This window comes from Myotis lucifugus, unplaced genomic scaffold, assembly GCF_000147115.1.
Source record: "Myotis lucifugus unplaced genomic scaffold, Myoluc2.0 scaffold_588, whole genome shotgun sequence".
Lineage (NCBI taxonomy): Eukaryota > Metazoa > Chordata > Mammalia > Chiroptera > Vespertilionidae > Myotis > Myotis lucifugus.
In genome coordinates this window covers 139,273-159,410 of record NW_005871636.1, presented here as the reverse complement: position 1 = coordinate 159,410, position 20,138 = coordinate 139,273, and the positions used below count along the sequence as shown (strand labels likewise).

The 20,138-nt window shown below is 35.4% G+C and overlaps 2 protein-coding genes across 7 annotated transcripts in view; both read right to left on the bottom strand.

Annotated features, from left to right (window-relative positions):
• The window catches only part of GTF2A2 (general transcription factor IIA subunit 2), a 17,245-nt gene extending 12,489 nt beyond the window's left edge, over positions 1-4,756 (bottom strand). Inside the window, exon 1 of the mRNA XM_006104676.3 lies at positions 4,601-4,756. The gene's annotated coding sequence lies outside the window, so the exon portion shown is untranslated. The remainder of the gene's footprint in view (positions 1-4,600) is intronic.
• BNIP2 (BCL2 interacting protein 2) overlaps positions 1-20,138 on the bottom strand; it is a 40,689-nt gene that overhangs the window by 12,489 nt on the left and 8,062 nt on the right. For 2 of the 6 annotated variants that reach the window (XR_002826704.1, XM_023745856.1), the window contains 7 exons: positions 19,731-19,907; positions 16,577-16,679; positions 15,642-15,773; positions 14,421-14,507; positions 14,202-14,300; positions 13,147-13,182; positions 10,603-10,650 (listed from right to left, as the gene is read on the bottom strand). Coding sequence is in view for 5 of the 6 variants with exons in the window: in XM_023745856.1 (XP_023601624.1) it covers positions 10,603-10,650; positions 13,147-13,182; positions 14,202-14,300; positions 14,421-14,507; positions 15,642-15,773; positions 16,577-16,679; positions 19,731-19,907 (682 nt within the window). In the remaining variant the exon portion in view is untranslated. Of the gene's footprint in view, positions 1-8,736; positions 10,651-13,146; positions 13,183-14,201; positions 14,301-14,420; positions 14,508-15,641; positions 15,774-16,576; positions 16,680-19,730; positions 19,908-20,138 lie in introns of those variants that run through there. The other 4 variants (XM_006104672.3, XM_014446944.2, XM_006104673.3 and 1 more) reach the window with 4 other exon arrangements.

Below are 20,138 nucleotides of genomic sequence, written 5' to 3'. Positions count from 1 at the left end.
GAGTGGTCCCAGATTGGAGAGGGTGCAGGCCGGGCTGAGGGACAACCCCTCACCCCTGTGCACGAATTCCATGCACTGGGCCACTAGTTGCTGATAATTCCCAAATTCACTTATTAGCACAGACCTTACCCTTGAACTAACTGCTGAAGCCAACTGCCTACTTAACATCTCTCCTTATTGTCTTTCCCATCTCAGGTTATATAACTCCATATTTAGGCAAAAACCTTTGAAGTTACCTCTTCCTCCCCCCAGGCTCATCTCCAAGTTCAATTCCTAGTAAATCCTGTAAACTCTTTCAAAATGCATTCAGAATCCAACCATTTCCATTGTTATCATCCTGGTGTGTGCCATTATCGTCTGTCATTTGGATTACTGACATAGGTTCCTAACTGGTATCCCTGCTTCCATGCTTGTCGCCTATACTCTAATTCCAACTCAGCAGCCAGGTGATCTTTGAAAATATAGGTTAGAAAAAAACTCTTCTCTGCTCAAAACCTCCAATAGCTTCCATTTCACTAGTCCTTACAATAACCTGGCTACCTATTCTCTCTCTGAGTTTATCTACCATCTCGCCCTTGTTCTCAAACCCTTCTCAGACACATGGGATTCCCTGTTCTTGGACCACAACAGACACGTTCCAGCCTATGTAAGTCTTTGTAAAGGCTGTTCTTTCTACCTGGAACACCCCAGTATACACTTAGTTCTCTTAATTCCTTCAAGTATAGCACTTACTTAAGGAGGCCTAAACTGTCATATTTAAAAATCAACTCCCACCTCTACTCTGCAACTTCCCAATCCCCTATTCCTGCTATATTTTTTGATGGCACCATCACCTTCTAACATATTACATGATTTACTTATTTTATGTTTACTTTGTATCCTTCTATAGAATGTAAGTTTCTCCGGGGCAGGGACTTCAGTCTGCTTGTTCACTGAAATTAACCAGGCATCTAGAACTGCGATTTTTTTCAACTGGTGTGTCACAAGAATTATTAAAACATGCAATACCTGACTATTTAGTTAGGGGCACTGACCTCTCTTCTCTTAGATTGTCAAGTAAAAAAAAAAACAAAACAAAAAAACGACAACCGTCAACACAATAGCTGTCTGGTGTGAATGAATAAAAATTACACCTATGTTTTTTTGGTTAGATCAGTAAAAAAAATATATATTTTTGGTGTGCTACTGAATTTTACTAATTCGTTTATGTGTGCCATGAGATGAAAAAGGTTGAAATTGCTGCCACAGATGAAACAGAAATCAAGATCTCAGGAATAAACCCAAACCTATATGGTCAATTACTCTATGACAGAGAGGCAAGAATATACAATGGTATAAAGACAGTCTTGTCAATAAATGTTGGTAAAACTGGACAGATACATGCAAAAGAATGAAACTGGATCACTTTCTTACACCATATATAAGAATAAACTTAAAATGAATCAAAAACTCCTAGAAAAAAAACACAGGCAGTAAACTCTTTGGCATCACTCTTAGTAATGTTTTTTTCTTTTTTGGATATGTGTCCTTGTGCAAGGGAAACAAAAGAAAAAAAAAAAAAGAAAGAAATGGGACTACATCAGCCTGAAGAGTTTTTGTATAGAAAAGGATACCATCAACAAAATGAAAAGGCAACATGAAAAGGAGAAAATATTTGCCAATTATACATCCTATAAGGCAGTGGTTCTCAACCTTCTGGCCCTTTAAATACAGTTCCTCATGTTGTGACCCAACCATAAAATTATTTTTGTTGCTACTTCATAACTGTAATGCTGCTACTGTTATGAATCGTAATGTAAATATCTGATACGCAGGATGGTCTTAGGCGACCCCTGTGAAAGGGTTGTTCGACCGCTAAAGGGGTCGCGACCCACAGGTTGAGAACCGCTGCTATAAGGAGTTAATATAAAAAAAAACACAAAAACATAAGGAGCTTATGCAACTTCACACCCCAAACCCAAATAATCCAATTAAAAATGAGCAGAGAACCTGAATAGACATTTCTTCAAAGAGGATGTACATATGACCAATAGACATATGCAAAGATGCCCAGCATTACTGATCATCAGGGAAATACAAACTAAAACCACAATGAGGTATTACTCCTCACCTGTCAGAACGGCTATCACCAATAAATCAACAAATAACAAGTGTAGGTGAGGATGTGAAGAAAAGGAAATCCTCGCTTACTGTTGGTAGATAGTAAACTGGTACAGCCACTATGAAAAACAGTATGGAAGTTCCTAAAAAAATTAAATAGAAAAACCATATGACCCAGCAATTCCACTTCTGAGTATTTATATATATAAAAAAATACAAAACACCAATTCAAAAAGATTCATGCATCCCTATGTTCACTGCAGCATTATTTACAATAGCCAAGATATGGAAGCAACCTAAGTGTCCATCAATAGACAAATGGGTAAAGAAAATGTATACATATATATGTACAATGGAATATTACTCAGCCATAAAAAATGAAATCTTGCCCAGCCAGGTGTAGCTCAGCGGTTGAGCGTCGACCCAGGAACCAAGAGGTCGCCGGTTCGTTTCCTGGTCAGGGCATATGCCCAGGTTGCGGGCTTGATCCCCAGTGGGGGCATGCAGGAGGCAGCCAATCAATGATTCTCTCTCATCATTGATGTTTCTATCTCTTTCCCTCTCCCTTCCTCTCTGACATCAAAAAAAAAAAAAAAAGAAATCTTGCCATTTGCAACAGCATGGATGGACCTATAGGGTATTGTGCTAAGTGAAATAAGTCCGACAGAGAAAGACAAATACCATTTAATTTCACTTATATGTGGATTCTAAAAAACAAATGAACAAACAAAACAGAAACAGATTCATACAGCGAACTGAAAGTTGCCAGATGGGAGAGGGGTTAGAGGGCTGAGTAAAAAATGTGAAGGGATTAAAACGCACAGATTACCAGTTATAAAAATAGTCATGGGGATGGATGTAAAGTACATTATGTGAAATATAGCCAATAATATTGTAATAGCTATGTATGGCGTCATATGAGCACTAGACTTACTGAGGTGATAACTTTTTAAGTTATGTGTCTAATCACTATGTTATAGACCTGAAACTAATATATTATTGTATGTTAACTGTAATTACAAGAAAATTATAAAAACAATCTTGAAAAAGAGCTGAAGGCATCAAGCTTCTTGATCTATATTACAAATCAATCGTAATCAAACTGTACAGTATTGGCATTAGAAAAGACGCAACGGCTATTTCTAGTCACAAAACATCACCAGTTCACAGGTGGCAAGAGCCTATCCCAGCAGCTTGGGGTGCAAAGTGGGAACCCACCCTGGACAGGACACCCTTCCATGTAGGGTGCAATCTCACACACAGACACTCAGATTGGGACAATGTAGACAGGCCAATTCACCTAACGTGCACATCTGTGGGATGAGGGAGGAAACCTGAGCACCTGGAGAAACGCATGCAGACATGGGGAGAACATGCAAATTCCACACAAATAGTGGTGTTGGCCTGGAATCATTTTTTTTCACCAACATTATAATCAAACGATTTTATTTGAGGTCCTGCAGTATACACAATAAAATGCTTACTATTCAGCCATAACATAAGACTAAAACCTTGCCATCTGCGACAACATGATGGACCCTGAGGGCGTTATGCTAAGTGAAATAAGTCAGAGAGAGACATATGATCTCACTTGTAATATAGAATCTAAAACCCCAAAACAAGCAAACTAAGCTCTGATACACACAACAGAGTGATGGTCGGGGGGCGGGGAAATGTCCTAAGGTTACAAACTTCCATTTATAAAGTCCTGGGGATATAATATACAGCAGCGATTTTCAACCCTTTTCATCTCAGGGCACACATAAACTAATTACTAAAATATTGCGGCACACCGGTTGAAAATCAGACATATAGCATGCCGACTAGTTAAGGATACTGTATTGCATATTTGAAAGTTGCTAAGAGAGATCTTAAAATTCATCACAAAGAAAAACAAATTTAAACTACGGTGGTGATCATTTCTACAATATATACCATTACTTGCTTTAATGATTTTAGATCTTAAAAACTCCTCTGCAATGTTGAGATATTTTAGTTATGTTATCAGCTATACAAATCTACACTCTTTCATTTGCAGTTTAAGGAAAATTAAATTAGAAGGCCCCTCATTTGGAAGTAACTCAAAGTCCTCGTCCTTGATAAAACTATCCAGTTAAATTCACTCCTTTGCCGAAGTTCGCATGAAGTCGGGAGACGGACTTCACAGGAGCGCAGCAGCACAAGAATGAGGGAGCGCGCTCCCGGCTTCGGCCCCCACCCCAAAGCCTGGGTGCTGCAGACAGTCACCTGGCCCACCTGGCCCACCTGGGCGCGGGGCCGGGCGCGGGCCTCCCCTAGCGCCTTTCGGCGGGCGCCGGGGGAGAACAAGCCTCCGCCGCCTTCCTCCCGGGTCCCAGCCGCGGGGCCATCCCGGCACTGAAGTCGGTAACAGGTCGACCCGGGACTCGGGAGCGAAGGGCCTCCCCGTCCATGCAGCCCTCGGAAAAGACCCGACCGACGGCAGCCCCGGCACTGGGAGCGGGGCAGGGCTCACTCGTACCTGTGCGGAAGGCGCTTCCCGCCGCGGAGCGGACAGAACCAGCACCGCCAGGAGCCCGGGAGGTTCCTACCACCTCTTCCCCAGCACCTCTTTGGCAGCCGCAGAAACCGCACAGCTAGGCCAACGACCCGGAAGTGCTCGCAGAACCTGGAAGTGGCGTCACGGCGGGGGCCAGGAAGGCCCCGCCCACCAACTCCTCCCGTACGCCACTCAAGTTTGGCGAGGGGAGGGCGGAGTTGTGAAGAGAGGAAGGGCGTGGGGCCCAGGACAGGTAACTGTTTCGAGTAATTCACCAGGTTTACTAAATCGTTCATAAGAGAATTATAATTTTTAAGAATAATCTTCTCCACTGTAAGATGCACAGTTAGGAAATGCAAGGCATTCATATTTTATGCCTGAGATGTGTTCAGGGTTAATACTGTTCAAAACCTTGCAATGCTAAATTTAAGACAAATTCTTAAAATTATGCCAGGAATTTATTTACCGTTCAAATTAGGGCTGCAATTAATTTAGCCCAGAAAGCTTTCAGTTTATGATTCATGAAGAACTTCAATTTGTGAGAATTTGTATTTATTATTTGTTCCCAATGCAAGACAAATACTCTTATATAGGGCGTTCCCCCAAAATGTATACACTTAACTGATAGCTCAATTGATGTTTCTTTTTAGATTTAACCCATTGGAACTAATAATTATTCAAGGTGTGTATACATTTTTGGGGACACCCTGTATTTTGAGTTTATATAATCCCAAATGCTGTCCTATGGAATAAAAGCAGCAGTAATGTGCACAGCTGTTTGCCATAAGTGGCTGACTAGTGATTAAGGAGTAAATGCAAAATAAGTGCTAGATGGATCCTCCCAACAGGTCTATAAGCTATACAGGTTGTCATTTGTACCATGTGTTCAGCCATTTATTGAACTGATTTCATCGTTGGATTGCCCACTAACCAAAAGAATTCTAAACTATGAAACACAAAGTTTGGTTATAGTTAAGATAACATTTAACCGGGGAACAATTTGTAAAATAGATGATGTCTAACCACTATACTGTGCACCTGAAACTAATACAAAATAATGTTGGATGCAAACTGTAACTGAAAAATAAAATTAAAACAAAAATCTTCATTACAGAATTATAATACCCACTTGGAATTCAATTTAATCAGACCTTGTCAATATTTATAAAAGATCTTAAAGAATTTTAATAAAATCTGGGAATTTATTTAAAAAACAAACACAAACAAGATAGTATTAAAATTAAAAGCAGGGTGGACTCTTCACCCCCCCTGGACAATATGAAGCAGCACCAGATTATAGGAAGAGAATCAAGAGTAACGGTCTAAACGATTTGAAAGACAAGATAACTCTGTAAAAATTCACTATCATAATGGAAGACGGAAAAAATGTGATAAAATGAGACAAAAACAAACTTTCCAATTAATTTATTTAAATTCATTAACGTTGCAAAAATACGATGTGCAACAGATCAGGACACAAGTTACTGTATTCCTAAATAAAATATTACATCTCCTTAGTAAATCAATACCAACCCTAGTATTTCTTACAGGGACCACATAAACATCTTGCACACACAGCCACCAATCAGAACTGAATTTCTCAAACACTGTAAAATGAAAGCACTAAGCTAGGCAAAATCATCTGAATAGTAGTAAAATTATCACAGTGCATTAATTTAGTTTAAATGGCAACATGTGAACCAATGATAAGAAAAATGTTTGAATTTTTGAAATACATATCAAAGTGTGTTAGTATCGAACAAACCCTGAATTTTGTTCTATTTGAATAATGCCCCAAGGGCTATGCAAGTTAGTGGCCTTGAACAGCACCAATATTTACTAGCTAGGTGTATGTAAATAAACTGTTTAAGGGGCAAACTTTAGAAAGTCCATATACAAAAAGGGCAGTGGAGTAGCTAATTTATGTTTTCCAAGTTCCTCCTTATCCACAGAGAATATGAAAACAAAATTTTTAAATGCAAATGTCTTAGCTTCTTGTAGAATGTCTTATAAGACAGAATCAGACAGCTGTCTGAAACGGACAGCTTACTGTAATTCTTTAATTTGAAAGCATTAAACCTTGATTTTCATCTGGTGTTTGATTTATTAAGTGCTTCATGTGAACTTTTTGTAGCATTTTTAAAAGTAGTTCTCAAAACATAAAATATTAAGTAGCTCTGTCATATACAACAAAGTTACAGTTCTGTTCAAATTTTAGTGTCACTCCTTACTGCTCAACACATTACCTTATTTTCAATTACTATTTATAACTTTAAAGGAAAATTGCATTACAGGGACTCACCATTGGTCTAACTCGAATTCATTCAGAATCTTGGGACAGGAAGAGGGGAGTTAAAGGCTAGTAGGTAATTCTTCTGTGCTTAGAACATCGAGTAGATAGTCTCCTACTTCCCTGTCCTGCTGACTTTCCCATGCAAGTCTAAATTCTTGATTCTCTCAGCGGCTCAAATGATATAATTCCTATTCCCTATGACAAGATAAAATCTAATAGAATAATTGGTCTATTACTGTAAGTACAGTAATTCCTCTACCCATCCCATCCTTCTGAGAATTGTAATCCATTTCTCAAAAATCTAAATATGATGGGGAAAATATATGCATGAAAACAAAATAAAATGGGGTAGCAATCTCTTATTTTTAGCCTATCCCCTCCTCCCTTCTGGTTGAACCATATTAGCAATTTTCCATATGACACAGGAAAAGGGAAAATGAAGCTGCTGTCACATTATATACAACCTTACCAATCTCATTAGGAAACTGGCCTATTCTATCCGACGTATCCTAATGCTAATTTATCTATCAATTGAAGAAATCTAAAAAGCCACTGCTTGCATTAAATCACTTTCAAATTCCCTGAGCACTCACATAAAAACAGCCAAATAGCAACATTATAGAGCCATTTACAAAGTCTCTATCAAAAACCAGACCTCTTACTTTTTTAAATTCTGGAATTTCAGTTGAAGAATTCCTATCTAACAAAATATACTTGTCAATCAGCAGATTTCAGTATTCAGTGCAGTTACTAAATAGTGATGTCTATTTTGGAAGACTACATTAATATTTACCAACCATGACATATGAAAAATAACCTAGTCCTAAACTTTAACTTGTGCACTATAAATTGCTGACCCTCTTTGTTCAAACTTGCTTCTGTATGAAGGGACATAGCAGAAGAAAATATGAATTATCATTATAAGTATCAGCCTTTCCCCCTTCACATATTCTGTGTGTAGCATGTAGGTTTTCCTGCTGGATACACAAAATGGTACCAACAGCTGCCAGTACTGAATGTAACAGGGACACATTCAGTGGCATCTTAGGTAACAGCTAACTCTTTACCCCTTCATAGTTTTCTTTCTTTTACTTCCTTGTTTTGTTACCTTTTCCAACTACCTGCTGGGCTCTACTTAGAATCCTATTTCTTTATTACCTATCCCCCGATTTCCAGAGTTAAAGACTATTAAGCTTAAACTATGGGGTCAACATAGCATCTTTCCTTGGTGGTATTTAGGAATATAACCAAGTAGAACACAAATTACTTTATATGAGAAACTACTGACTAATAAAAGGCACTCAGAGCCCAAGTATAACACAAAAAGTGAAAGAACCATCAAATTAAACCAGTTAAGTTAGATCCATGACCCCAGCAGGAAGATAAAATAATATAAATATCTGTACTTTGTTCCTATCAACAGTGTAAAATTAAAATTGAATGCTTTGGGGGAAATGTTAACATAACTACAAATTACAAATTTAACAAATGCTTTTCTTCTAACCTACTTAAGTCTTAAGTCTTACAATTATGAAACATTTATTATGGGGCATGTCCCTATACCAGATTCCATTAAGGTGTAGGTGAGAGCAGGTATCCTTTGAATCTAGTGACTCACAGCACATCCCTTTTGTTATATTCCAGTGTTATCACTGTACCTTCTGAATCTTAATGTTCTAGTAGAATACAGGCTAATTCTACTTTTAAAAATTATTTAAAGAACACATCATTTTTGTAACAAGTTGGATCTGTAGTTAGAAACAATGCTTACAAAAGGAAAAGTCAATAAACATAATGAAGTTGAAACTGAACGGGGTACTTGATGTAGAGGAAAACCACCCATTTTAATAAAGCTCAGCCCATTCTGAGCCAGATGAAGACCTGTAGATAAAAGGCTAAAGCACTCTACAAATATAGATTCTAATCACAATTAAATTCAGTATTATCCTTTATTCTCATCATTCTTATATAGTGAAGTCAGAAGGAATACCTAAATTAATGTTAATTTGGTGTTTCAGTACAAAGTGTTTCTAACATTTAAGCAACAATAAGGGCTTGATTTTATTCACTATAGTGACATTAGTTTGGGATCTGCCTATAGCTGCTGGATCCAAGTCAAGTCAGGAGGCCCTGAGGGCATCTCGTCCTGGGAATCCTCCAACATCCCCCTTCATTGGATTTAAGTTAGCATGCAAGTTTATGACTGAAGAGCACAAAAGGTAAAGAAAAATTCCCTTTTGTAATAGGAACTTTATACTAAAAGCGGAAATGGTAAAAGCCACATGTGTCTTCAGTCCAGAATAGAATGAATCTTAAAAGTTTAGCTCTCATCCACTTCAATTATGCTACTCCAGGACACTCTTGTAAATTACCTTATAAGAAGGACTGGAATGTGATGTGACCCTCAAATTTGGAGTTTACCAAATGTATGAGTCACACAAGTATATGACACAACATTAGACCAATCTGCTTTTAGGATGACTTTGTGGGTAAATTTAGTTCTTTTTCGAGGCATAAGTACAATTGATTTCAATGTAGAGTCAAGGTATTTACCAAATTAAACAAGGAGTTTATATGCTATATCAAATGTGTCATCCAAAACAGTATAATACAATGATGCTCTATGATTTAGAAAATAGCTTAACTTATAGGAAATGTGAAAACATACTGTATCTGACTACCAAGTCCAAATAACTGATATGGAAGTATTATGGTAAAGTGCCCACACTGGGAGCAATTAAAAAAGCAGCTCCTGTTTTCTACAAAAAAGTAGTGACAGTGAATAACTCATCATGTTCTCTGAATAGTACACTGCACCCACACAAATTCACAACAGTGATACCCTGGAAGCAGCTTATTTCACATTAGTGAACAAATCTAAGATTTTTATAAAGGTCTGTCTTTTGGCCAGAAAATAAAATGTCCCATATATATACATATATGTACAAACATCAATTCTTACCCTCTTAAATTCTCCAGTTCTAAAACTGGCTTTTTAAGTTGTCTTTAAGTTTAAAAAGGAAAAAGTGTGCATTACACTTGTAATTGTGCTTCTGAATTAAGGAACAATATATGTTAAGTGATTAAAAAAGCTTAGGATGGTACTAATCTACTTAGATTATATGCATGACCTTTGGGTATTCATGAGAATCAGTTTAATTGTCCCTAACCTTATGAGCCACTTCCTTTTTTTAAGTTACCCAAGAAATGTAGTTAGCCATTTATAAAACACAAAAATTCTAACATGCACTTTACAAAATCATGGTCTTATTTATCTGCATATTCTTCCAAAAGACAGGTATACATTAAAAAATATTGCTCAAAACATAAAAATATATATTATCTCTTTCCTTGACCAATTAGGCATATAAATATTTTACTGAAGAAGACGCATCATTCAATAAACAAATGCAAAAACCACTTTATATAAAGTGTGGATCTCTGCTTTAAGCAATATAAAATATAAAATGATTACATTATCATTAGCTAGTAAAGAGCTAAATTCAAGAGATTTACAAACCAAAACAGTAGTGAACAGTCCCTTATACAAAAGTCCATTGAGAAAAAGTCAAGTTGATTTTGTAACAGGTTACATAAAAATCAGGGCCAATAAATGCATTGTAAATGCAAAAAAGAGCACTGCTTCATCAGCACATTCTTCAGTCTTGTTTGGACTAGATGCCAAACTTACTGTTCACTTTTTGGTTCATCTTGTTTTCCATTAAGCTCTTGATCAACTCTGTTTAATGAAAAACAATATAGATAATAAAACACTAGCAACTGAATAATTTTCTTCTTAAAAATAATTACTTTTAGCATAGAATATTATTCTGTTAAAAACAAAGCTTTGCCAAGAAGCAGACACAGTAAAAAGGTTACCAAACATTTCCCCAACAAGGAAAGATAATTTTTAAAGTCAAGAGAACACTGACAAGAAACCTAACTGTTGTTTTTTTAAAAATTATAAAATACTTATGTACAAATAAATGCACATAACCTTTATTAAAACTTCAAATTACTGAACTTTCCTGAACATTACATCCTGAACAACAGTGCATACTGAAATGTTGGACTGTAACATAGCTGGGGTAGGGATCTAAGTGAAAAGCGAGTGGTAGGAAAAACAATTCTTTCAAAAATGATTTTGTTAAGTGGTATAATAAAATGCCACTACAGTCATGCGCCAGGTAACGATGTTTCAGTAAACGATGGACCACATATATGACAACTGTCCCACAAGATTGTAGTGGAGCTAAAAATCCCTATCGCCTAGTGACATTGTAAGGCCATAGCACACACGAGACAGTAATGTCCTAGTCCTTCACATTCACTCACCACTCACTCATTTCCAGTCCTGCAAGCTCCGTTCATGATAGGTGTCCTGTACAGGTGTACCATTTTTTATCTTTTACACTATATTTTTATTGTACCTTTTCTATGTTTGGAATTATTTAGACAAACAAACATTTACCACTGTGTTACAACTGCCTATAGTATGTTCAGTATTAGTACAGCTATATGCTGTACATAGCCTAGAAGCAACAGGCTATATCATATAGTCTAGATGTGCAGTAGGCTGTACTATCTAGGTTTGTGGATGTTCACACCATCACAAAATAGCCTAACGACACAATTCTCAGAACACATCCCTCCCCATCGTTAAGTGACGCATGACTGCACTTCAATGCTCAGTTTTGAACTGTCCTTTTCATCAGTACTCACTCATCATAGAGATTTCACTTTAAGTAAGCTATCCCACATTTAGCCTGATAACTTTTGGTTTTAAAAACATGCCCCTCTATTTTTAAAATTTGAATGTTATCATTTTCAAGCTAACACGAATTCATGAATTTTTTAAGGTTAAACTTTATATAAAAACTATGAAGTGCCTAAAAGATATACATAATGATTCTATTAAGGTTAAACAAAAGTAAAAAAAAGAGAACATAAAGAAAAAAACAAAAAACCAACACGATAAAATAGTAGTGTTAGGTTCCAAACAATACATTTAAATAAAAAGTACAGTTCCACTTTTTTCTGATGCCTAAATCACTTAATAGATAACTAAATACTAAGAACTTGGTAAAAAGGCACAATACAGCAGATTTCATCAATAAAGGCAATTCATTTTGAAATCCATGAAGCAGCTGGTTTCAAAATATTCTACAATTACAGGTTATATTTTTAATTCCAGCCATTTATCTAGCAAATGTACACCAATGCCTAGAAAGGAACGAGAAATTAGCAAGATCTAAAAATCACTGCCCATATCTCTGTTAAACTATTTGATAAACTGTAAAGTGTCATATAGAAATGTAAAGCTATTATTCTATCACGTGGTCAACTGAATTTTTGCTCATCAACAGAGACAAAATATGTCCAAAGTTAAGAATGTTCCAGTTACTTACAATTGGTTCTTTAGAATGGTCAAAATGATAATTACATAAATCTCTCACCTTAACTCTTAAGAAAGATTGCATTAAACTGTATTGCTAATTTAATTGTCAATATTTTAAGTCCATTAACAAGTTAGATCCAAATCCTACACTTTTTAAAATTACTATATAAAATGTAGCTGTTTTATACCCTTGCCTTTCATCTTCTATGCCAAGGTATTAATAGATAATAGTTTGTTATGCTCAAAGCAGAAGTATTCAAAATTAAAATTAAGATGGAAAGCGGGGTGTTTAACTATTAAATGGTACATTGATCTTTTAGGTATTTTATCACATGTAGAATCTGACTGGTTAGCAGGCCATTTAAGCATACAAAGAAATCAGTGTTGGTTAGCCAAAGAATATGTGCATTTTAAATATAATCATTAACCCCAGAAAAGTAAAATAACTTCTTTAAAAAGTGCACAAATAATTCGAAAGCACAAATTATAGATTAAAAAATATGGTAAAAATAATAAAATATTAAAAATAATTGATTTTTCAAATTGTATTCTTAGTAATTCTTCTGGTTTACCATCAGTATTTATACCCGAAAGAAGGGAGCACAGGCTGTGGCCTTTAATTACTAATTGGCAATATATATGGTGTTAAAACAGAGTAAATCCAAGCCACAGGCAGCATCAGGAACATTGGATTCACTCTGCATTTGGATTCTGGGGTGTACTTATATTTACAAATGCTATTATCTTTGTCTACAAGCTAACCAACCAGTAAGGAAGTTAGTCTGTGCAATGCAAATGGACTAGTCTAGATGCAACCCAGTCAAGGTGTGCATATACCTTTTTTGTTTCTTTTTTAACTTTTCTTCTTCATACCTTGGTAGGGAAGAGTTATTTGAGTAAATACACATGTTATAAAGATAAACAAAAACTCAAAAAAGGCACTTAAAATCATTTAGGTTTGCAGGCAAAACAAAAAATATTTAATACAGTAATACAGAAAATCACAACTGACTTAAGAAATCTGGCTTTGACACATTCAACAGACTAAAACCTCAGATTAACAGAACAAAGACACTTTTTCTACATTATAGCACCGTGATACTCAAGTATTTTACATTAAAAGCCTCTACCAAGCTCTTTTAAAAAGGTTAGATAAAAGTTAATTTGGTAAACAGAATAAATTCTAGTCCTGGAAAGTATTAAGGCTATGCTGATCTAAATAACATTTTATTTCTCTAGTAATATTATTCAATGTCATGACAAGCTTTTACTCAAATTAGGAGAGCAGCATGCCCAAATTTGGAGAATGTTCTTTAGCACTGACCAATCAGGAAATCATCTCTCAGACTGTAAGCCAGTCTTTACAAATATGAATGAATCACAACCAGAAATAATACTTCCTATTTCTTCAACTGACAGACTGAAGAAAATGGTGAATTATGGGGAAGGTGCTGGAAAATGGCTTCTTTTGTTTTGTTAATCCTCATCCAAGGATATTTTTTTCTACTGATTTTTAGAGAGTAGAAGGGAGGGAGAGGAAAGGAGGGGGGAGAGGGGGAGAGGGAGAGAGAGAGAGAGAGAGAGAGAGAGAGAGAACAAAGACCTTTTGCACTCACCCTGACCAAGGATGGGGATCGAACCTGCAACCCAGGTATGTGCCCTTGACTGGGAATCAAACTGGAGACCCTTCAGTGCTCGGGCCAACACTCTAACTGCTAAGCAACACTGGCCAGGGCTAGCTTGTTCTTTTTTTATTTTATTACAAAAAACAAGAGAAGTTACAAAATACTTACAATCTATGAAATGAGAAAAAATGAGTATTAAAAATATTTACCTCTTGCACATCAAAATATAAAGATCCAATACAATTAAAGAAATAAAACAAAACATACTGTTTTATGCATTCTGGTATGCCAACATACTCCATGGGGACAAGTTCCGCTAGTTCTGCCAAATTAAAGACGTATCTAATTTTTTGGCTGAATTTTGAGCTATGGAAGAAAATAAAAATAATTACCTCAATATTTCTGACCAGCAGCACTGACAAGAAATTCATATAAGGAGTTTGTGTTCCTGCTTTTTAAAAATGTCAATGGCATTCAAAAAATTACCTAATAAACGGTCTTGTAACAGCCAGAAGTGTTCTGATAAACCAAGAGGGATGTACGATGATTAGAGATTTTAGGTTTTTCCGTAACCTGGAGTTAAAAAGAAAGAAAGAAAAATTTAACAAGCTCTACAAATCCTAATGCTAGAAGTTAAGCGATCAATAAGTATATGGAAGTTGAAACAAAAATTAATTGAAAATCCCTCACCTAAGTGTTCTCATTTAGATGTGATATTCCGTCAAATACAAGATAATGCACTCCTGAATTGTGATGGTCCCTCCTACTGGTATGAAATAAACTTTACTTCTTTTGGCTACATTTATGTATAGCACTTGTCTTCAGGACTGCCACCCAAGGGTAGAGGCTAATACTGAATACAGAAGTAAACTGTTCACATTTTTCAGGACTGGGAAGAAACTGGTACTAATTTCCTCAAGACCATGAAAGGCACTGTGCAAGCAAAAAGTTGGGGGTGGAGATTACCACAGTAACCGGCAGCATAAATTAGATCTCATGAGTTCTTACAAAGTCTAAAATTTTTATTAAAAATGAAAGGCATTATTCTAGACAATTTAAAATGACCAAATAACTTTTATCACACATATTTTGCAGTTAAATAAAGTGATTGTTATGAATCTTTTTGAAATGACAAGAACGAGTCCATGTCATACGAAGAGAAACCTATTAATGGGTCTGAGCTGATTAAACTAGCTTGAATTAGTTATGGTCAAATCAAATCAATCAGAGGAACAAAGTTCCTTCCATTAGCATGGATGACTAACTAACTTCCAATAGAATACACTTTTAGAGCTCATTCCAAAGAAAGATTACAGCTAAATAAGCACCGTAACATAAAATATGCTAACACTATAACTTAGGCAAAACTAAGAATGTAATAAAATAGAAAATGTACCAAGTTCTCTATCCTTTCCCCAAAACGTAAATTACTGGAAAATGTTCAGCGTGGTATAAATAAGGAGCAATAAAGAGCTATTATATAAATCTGTTTTAAGGAATTAAAGTTATTCTTTATAAAACAGATCAAAACTAATTTCCTTCATAACATTTAAAAATACTGTATTGAGAAAATAGAAACTTTCTATGAAATTAATAAATGTAATTTAGGAAGTGTATACATGGTACCTTTGAGTGCCAACAGAAAATAATATAATAAGGCCATTATACAAATTATTCAGACTAGCTGTCACCTTGTATTTATAGTACCTTCTATCAATCTGCTGATAGCATTTCCTGAGCCATCCCAGACTAGGCATTTTCCTTCGCGTCGTTGCACCATTTAAATAAACTATCATGTAGTTTTCTGCTACTAATAGTTCCAAAGTGCCAATAACATACCTGTAAAAGCAAATTAAAACTTTAAATAACAGTTTTGTGAACCAAACTAGGTTATCCAAATTATACAGTTCCCTTCCCTCTCCTCAATGATAGAAAAACCAATTAAAATTTTGACAGCGTTAGTTGGTATAATGGCTATTTTTTTAAAGTTATCTTCTGTTTATTTTTAAAATTAATTACATTTATTGAGATAACATTGGTTGAGTTACCTTTTAGAAATACACATTGAAATGTTTATAGATGAAATATGATGTCTGGGATTTGCTTCAAAATTATACAGTGGGGGAAGTTTGAATTGTGGGAATGAAGTCTAAATTGATGATTGTGGAATTGGGTGATTGGTACACAAAGATTCAATACACTGCTCTTTACTTTTGTATATGTTTGAAACTTTCCACAACAAAGTTTTTAAAAAACTGCACTAATTTGAGAAATAGAATGACTTTGTGGAAATACAATAGAACTGAGTCAGCTTAGTTACATTTGGCTTTTCAGGGCTAAATGTAATTTAGTCATGTAATTTTGAAATTTAAAAAAGTCACTCCTTTATCCTCAATGTGTCCTCAACTATAAAATAGAGAAGCTGGAACAGATTATCTGAAATATCCCTTCCAGTTTTAAAATAATAATTTTTTTCAGTCAAGTTGAAAAACAAATAGTTTCATAATGCTAAAGAATAAGTACTTAAAAACAACCAGACTTGGGATATTTTTAATTTTTACCCAGCTAAACTTCAATTCCTTAAATTGGACATCTAATTAACTTGGAATTCTGTCCAAACATTTTTGTGAAGATATACATACTTAAAGAGATTGTCCATCAGGTATCTATAGTTAGGTTGACCACTTTCAGGCATAAAACAGACAGCAAACACAACAATGGCATTTAATCCATCCCCATAATATCCTGAAAAGAAACCAAAGATAAAATCACCAGCATGATTTTACTCTGAAGATTTTTCAGAGGACATCTGTATGGTTGCTAGAGTATAAGTGGTTTACCTTCCATAAAATTTTGGATCAAAAAGTATGTTTTTTTTTTTTTTAGATCTTTACCCTCTTGTCAAAAAGACAACAATAACATTTGATGAAGAAGAAAGGGTGGGCATAAAAAGCAGAAACCCACTTAAACCAGCATAATCAGAAAGCCAGACTTGTTTTAACAAGTAAACAAATATAATGATATAACCCAAGCAGACACGATACAACAATATCTGCAATAAAACATTCTAATGCAACTCAGGTTAGAGTGGGTGCTTTTTTTTTTTTTTTAAGTCTTTAAAAAATATATATGTTTTTATTGATTTCAGAGAGGGGAAGGGAGAGGGAGACAGAAACAGTGAAGAGATAAACATCGATCAGTTGCCTCCTACAGGCCCCGTACTGGGGATTGAACCTGCAATCCGGGTGTGTTCCCTGATTGGGAATTGAACCAGCAACCTCCTGGTGCATGGGATGACGCTCATCCAACTGAGCCACAGCAACTGAGCTAAACAGATGCTTTGTAAAAAAGTTATGTTCACCCTAGCTGGTTTGAGCGTCAGCCTGTGAACTGAAGGGTCCCGGGTTTGATTCCAGTCAAGGGCACGTAGCTCGGGTGCAGGCTCCTCCCCGGCCTGGGCCCTGGTCGGGGCTCGTGCAGGAGGCAACCAATTGATGTGTTTCTTTCACATCGATATTTCTCTGTCTTTCCCTCTCTCTTCCACGCACTCTAAAAATCAATGGAAAAATATCCTTTGGTGAGGATTTCAAAAACAAAAACAAAATAAATAAATAAAAAAGAGTTACGTTCAACATTGCCTAATGTTTTGTAGATTTTAGGGCATTAATACCTAAGAAAACATCATCTCTCTGATATAATTCTAGAAAAACAGAGCTAAAATGTGTATTTTTGAATTGTAATGTTTAGATATTAAGTGTATCCAATAACAAATATTTTTGCTGTAACTTTCTTTTCTATTGTTTGCAAACATGCACTAAAAAGATTTGAACATTTCAAATACATTAAAATCTCTTCTTAATCCCTTAGTCACAAAATATAGTGATAAATTCAGTAAGATACACTTGCCCTAATTATTTTAAGAAAAATAAAGTATTATTTCTGAAAAATATTGTGTTTAAGCCATGAGCTAGGTCTCACAACCTGCTTTGTATGAACTATCTGAATTAATATGTCTGTGGACTTCCTGCTCTATATTATCCTGTGGTGGTGTTTTGTTTTTCATCTGCGTAAGATTAAATTAGGCAGAATAATTTAACTGCAAATATTCAAGTGAATTGCTCTCAGATGAATGAAGACTATAGAAATAAGCAAGGGGGTGCCTTTGGCAGAGAGTAAATTAAGTGGAAATAATTCTATATGATAAAACCTATCAGCCTGACCTATGTGGCTCCCTGCCTGCATTGGAAGGATTTCAGGTAACATGACATGCTCTAGAGTGAGTTGCATTTTGGCTAGCACTAACATTCTAGCACTGTTTGCACAATGCCAAGGTAAACTTCTATACACAGCAAAGACAGACTGACAGAAGTTATAATTGTCTTCATAGCTTTACCTATTTGACTTATAAATTTCTTAGGGGAAGGGACAAAAAGCCTTATATTTTTGTATATCCCACAAATATGCAAAGTAGAACCTACATAAAAATGTGGAATGAACTGGGTTTCTACTTTGTAGTAAAGATGAATGATTTGTTCAGGGTTTTAAGGTAAATTAAGAATCATAGTTTAAAAAGCCAGGTTTTACTTATATCCATAAAAGACTGTATAAGAATGTTCATTGCAGTTTTAATAATGATAGCCCAAATTTGAAACAACTAACATGTCCATCAAAAGAAAGCTAGATAAGCAAACTGTGGCTTACCCATGCAAGGGAAAGCCACTCAGTAGTAAGAAATAAACTACAGATGCAGGAAACTACATGGATGAATCTCAAAAACATTAGGCTGAGCAAAAGAAGTAGATCAAAGAGTGTACACCATATGACTCCAGTTACATGAAATTCTATAACAGGTACAACTAACCAGGGGGTAGACATTAGAATAGTGGTTACTGGAGAGGTAATCCTTGGGAGGGAGTATGAAAACGTTCTGTATGTCTAGGGGTGTAGGCTATAGGGGTATATATGGTTATATGGGTATTTGTCAAAACTAAATGAACTGTACACTTAAGATTAGAACATTTTTAAGTGAAATAAGTCAGACAGAATAAAAACAAATATGATATTACTTATATGTGGAATCTAAAAAAACCCAAACTCAGAAAAAAAGACTGGAATGGTGGTTACTATGGGATGCAGGAAAAGGGGAGATGTGTCAGAGTACAAACTTCCAGTTAGAAGATGAATAAGTTCTGAGGATCTAATGTATAGCACGGTGACAATAGTTAGTAATTCTGAGTTATGTATTTGAAAGTTGCTAAGATTTCAAAATGTTCTTACCACAAAAAAGAAATAGTAATTATGTAATCTGATGCAGGTGTTAGCTAAGGCTATGGTGGTAATCACTTTACAATATACAAGTGTATCATACCAACATGCTATACATCTTAAACTTATAATACAATGTTATATGTCCATTATATCTCCATGAAGCTGGAAAAAAAAGAAATTTGCAAATGCTACAAAAACGGTTTAGAACATTTCACTGCATATATAAATTATAAATGGATACAAAAGGGGAGAAAGTCTCAGTTTTGGGGATGGTGTCAAGGGATAGGGTGGGAGGGAGAATTTTCATTGCACATTCTTAGAACTTTTGAACTTACTATAGTGCATGTATTAATGATATTTAAATGCTGGTTTTATTCTTTTAGTTCAAACCTGTTATGTTACTAAAATGGCATGATAAATATTTATTATTTTTTCAAAATTACATAATATCTCAAGGGAGAGTTTCTTTAAGCAATTAGGTTTCTGATGTTGCATTAAAAAATCTAAACAATCTTAGGTAACTCTTACCTCCATGACTGATAACTTTTTTATAGGGTTCAATGGCCTTCATATCAACTCTGTGGTCCTGTTCTCCAATTCTGAACATACGCCAGCGTCGTCCATCTTCTTTTTCCTCCTCTGCTGTGTATTCGGTAATTGAGCCTTTCCTAATAACTTCAGTAGTTTTGGGTTTTGGAAGATCATCTGTCAAAATAAAAGGTTTTTGAATCCCAAATTGTTACTTATACCACAAAATAAAATTACATGTTAACCACTTTGCTATCTAATTAGAATGTTTGGAGACTTTTTCATTATACTTTTTGTGGAATATTAAATATTTCTTTCATAATAGAAGGAAAGGCTTGCTCTTCAGATGAAGTCATTTTATGCTTTTGGAAATCATGGTTCTTTAACTTTTTTTGGATTGCCTAATTC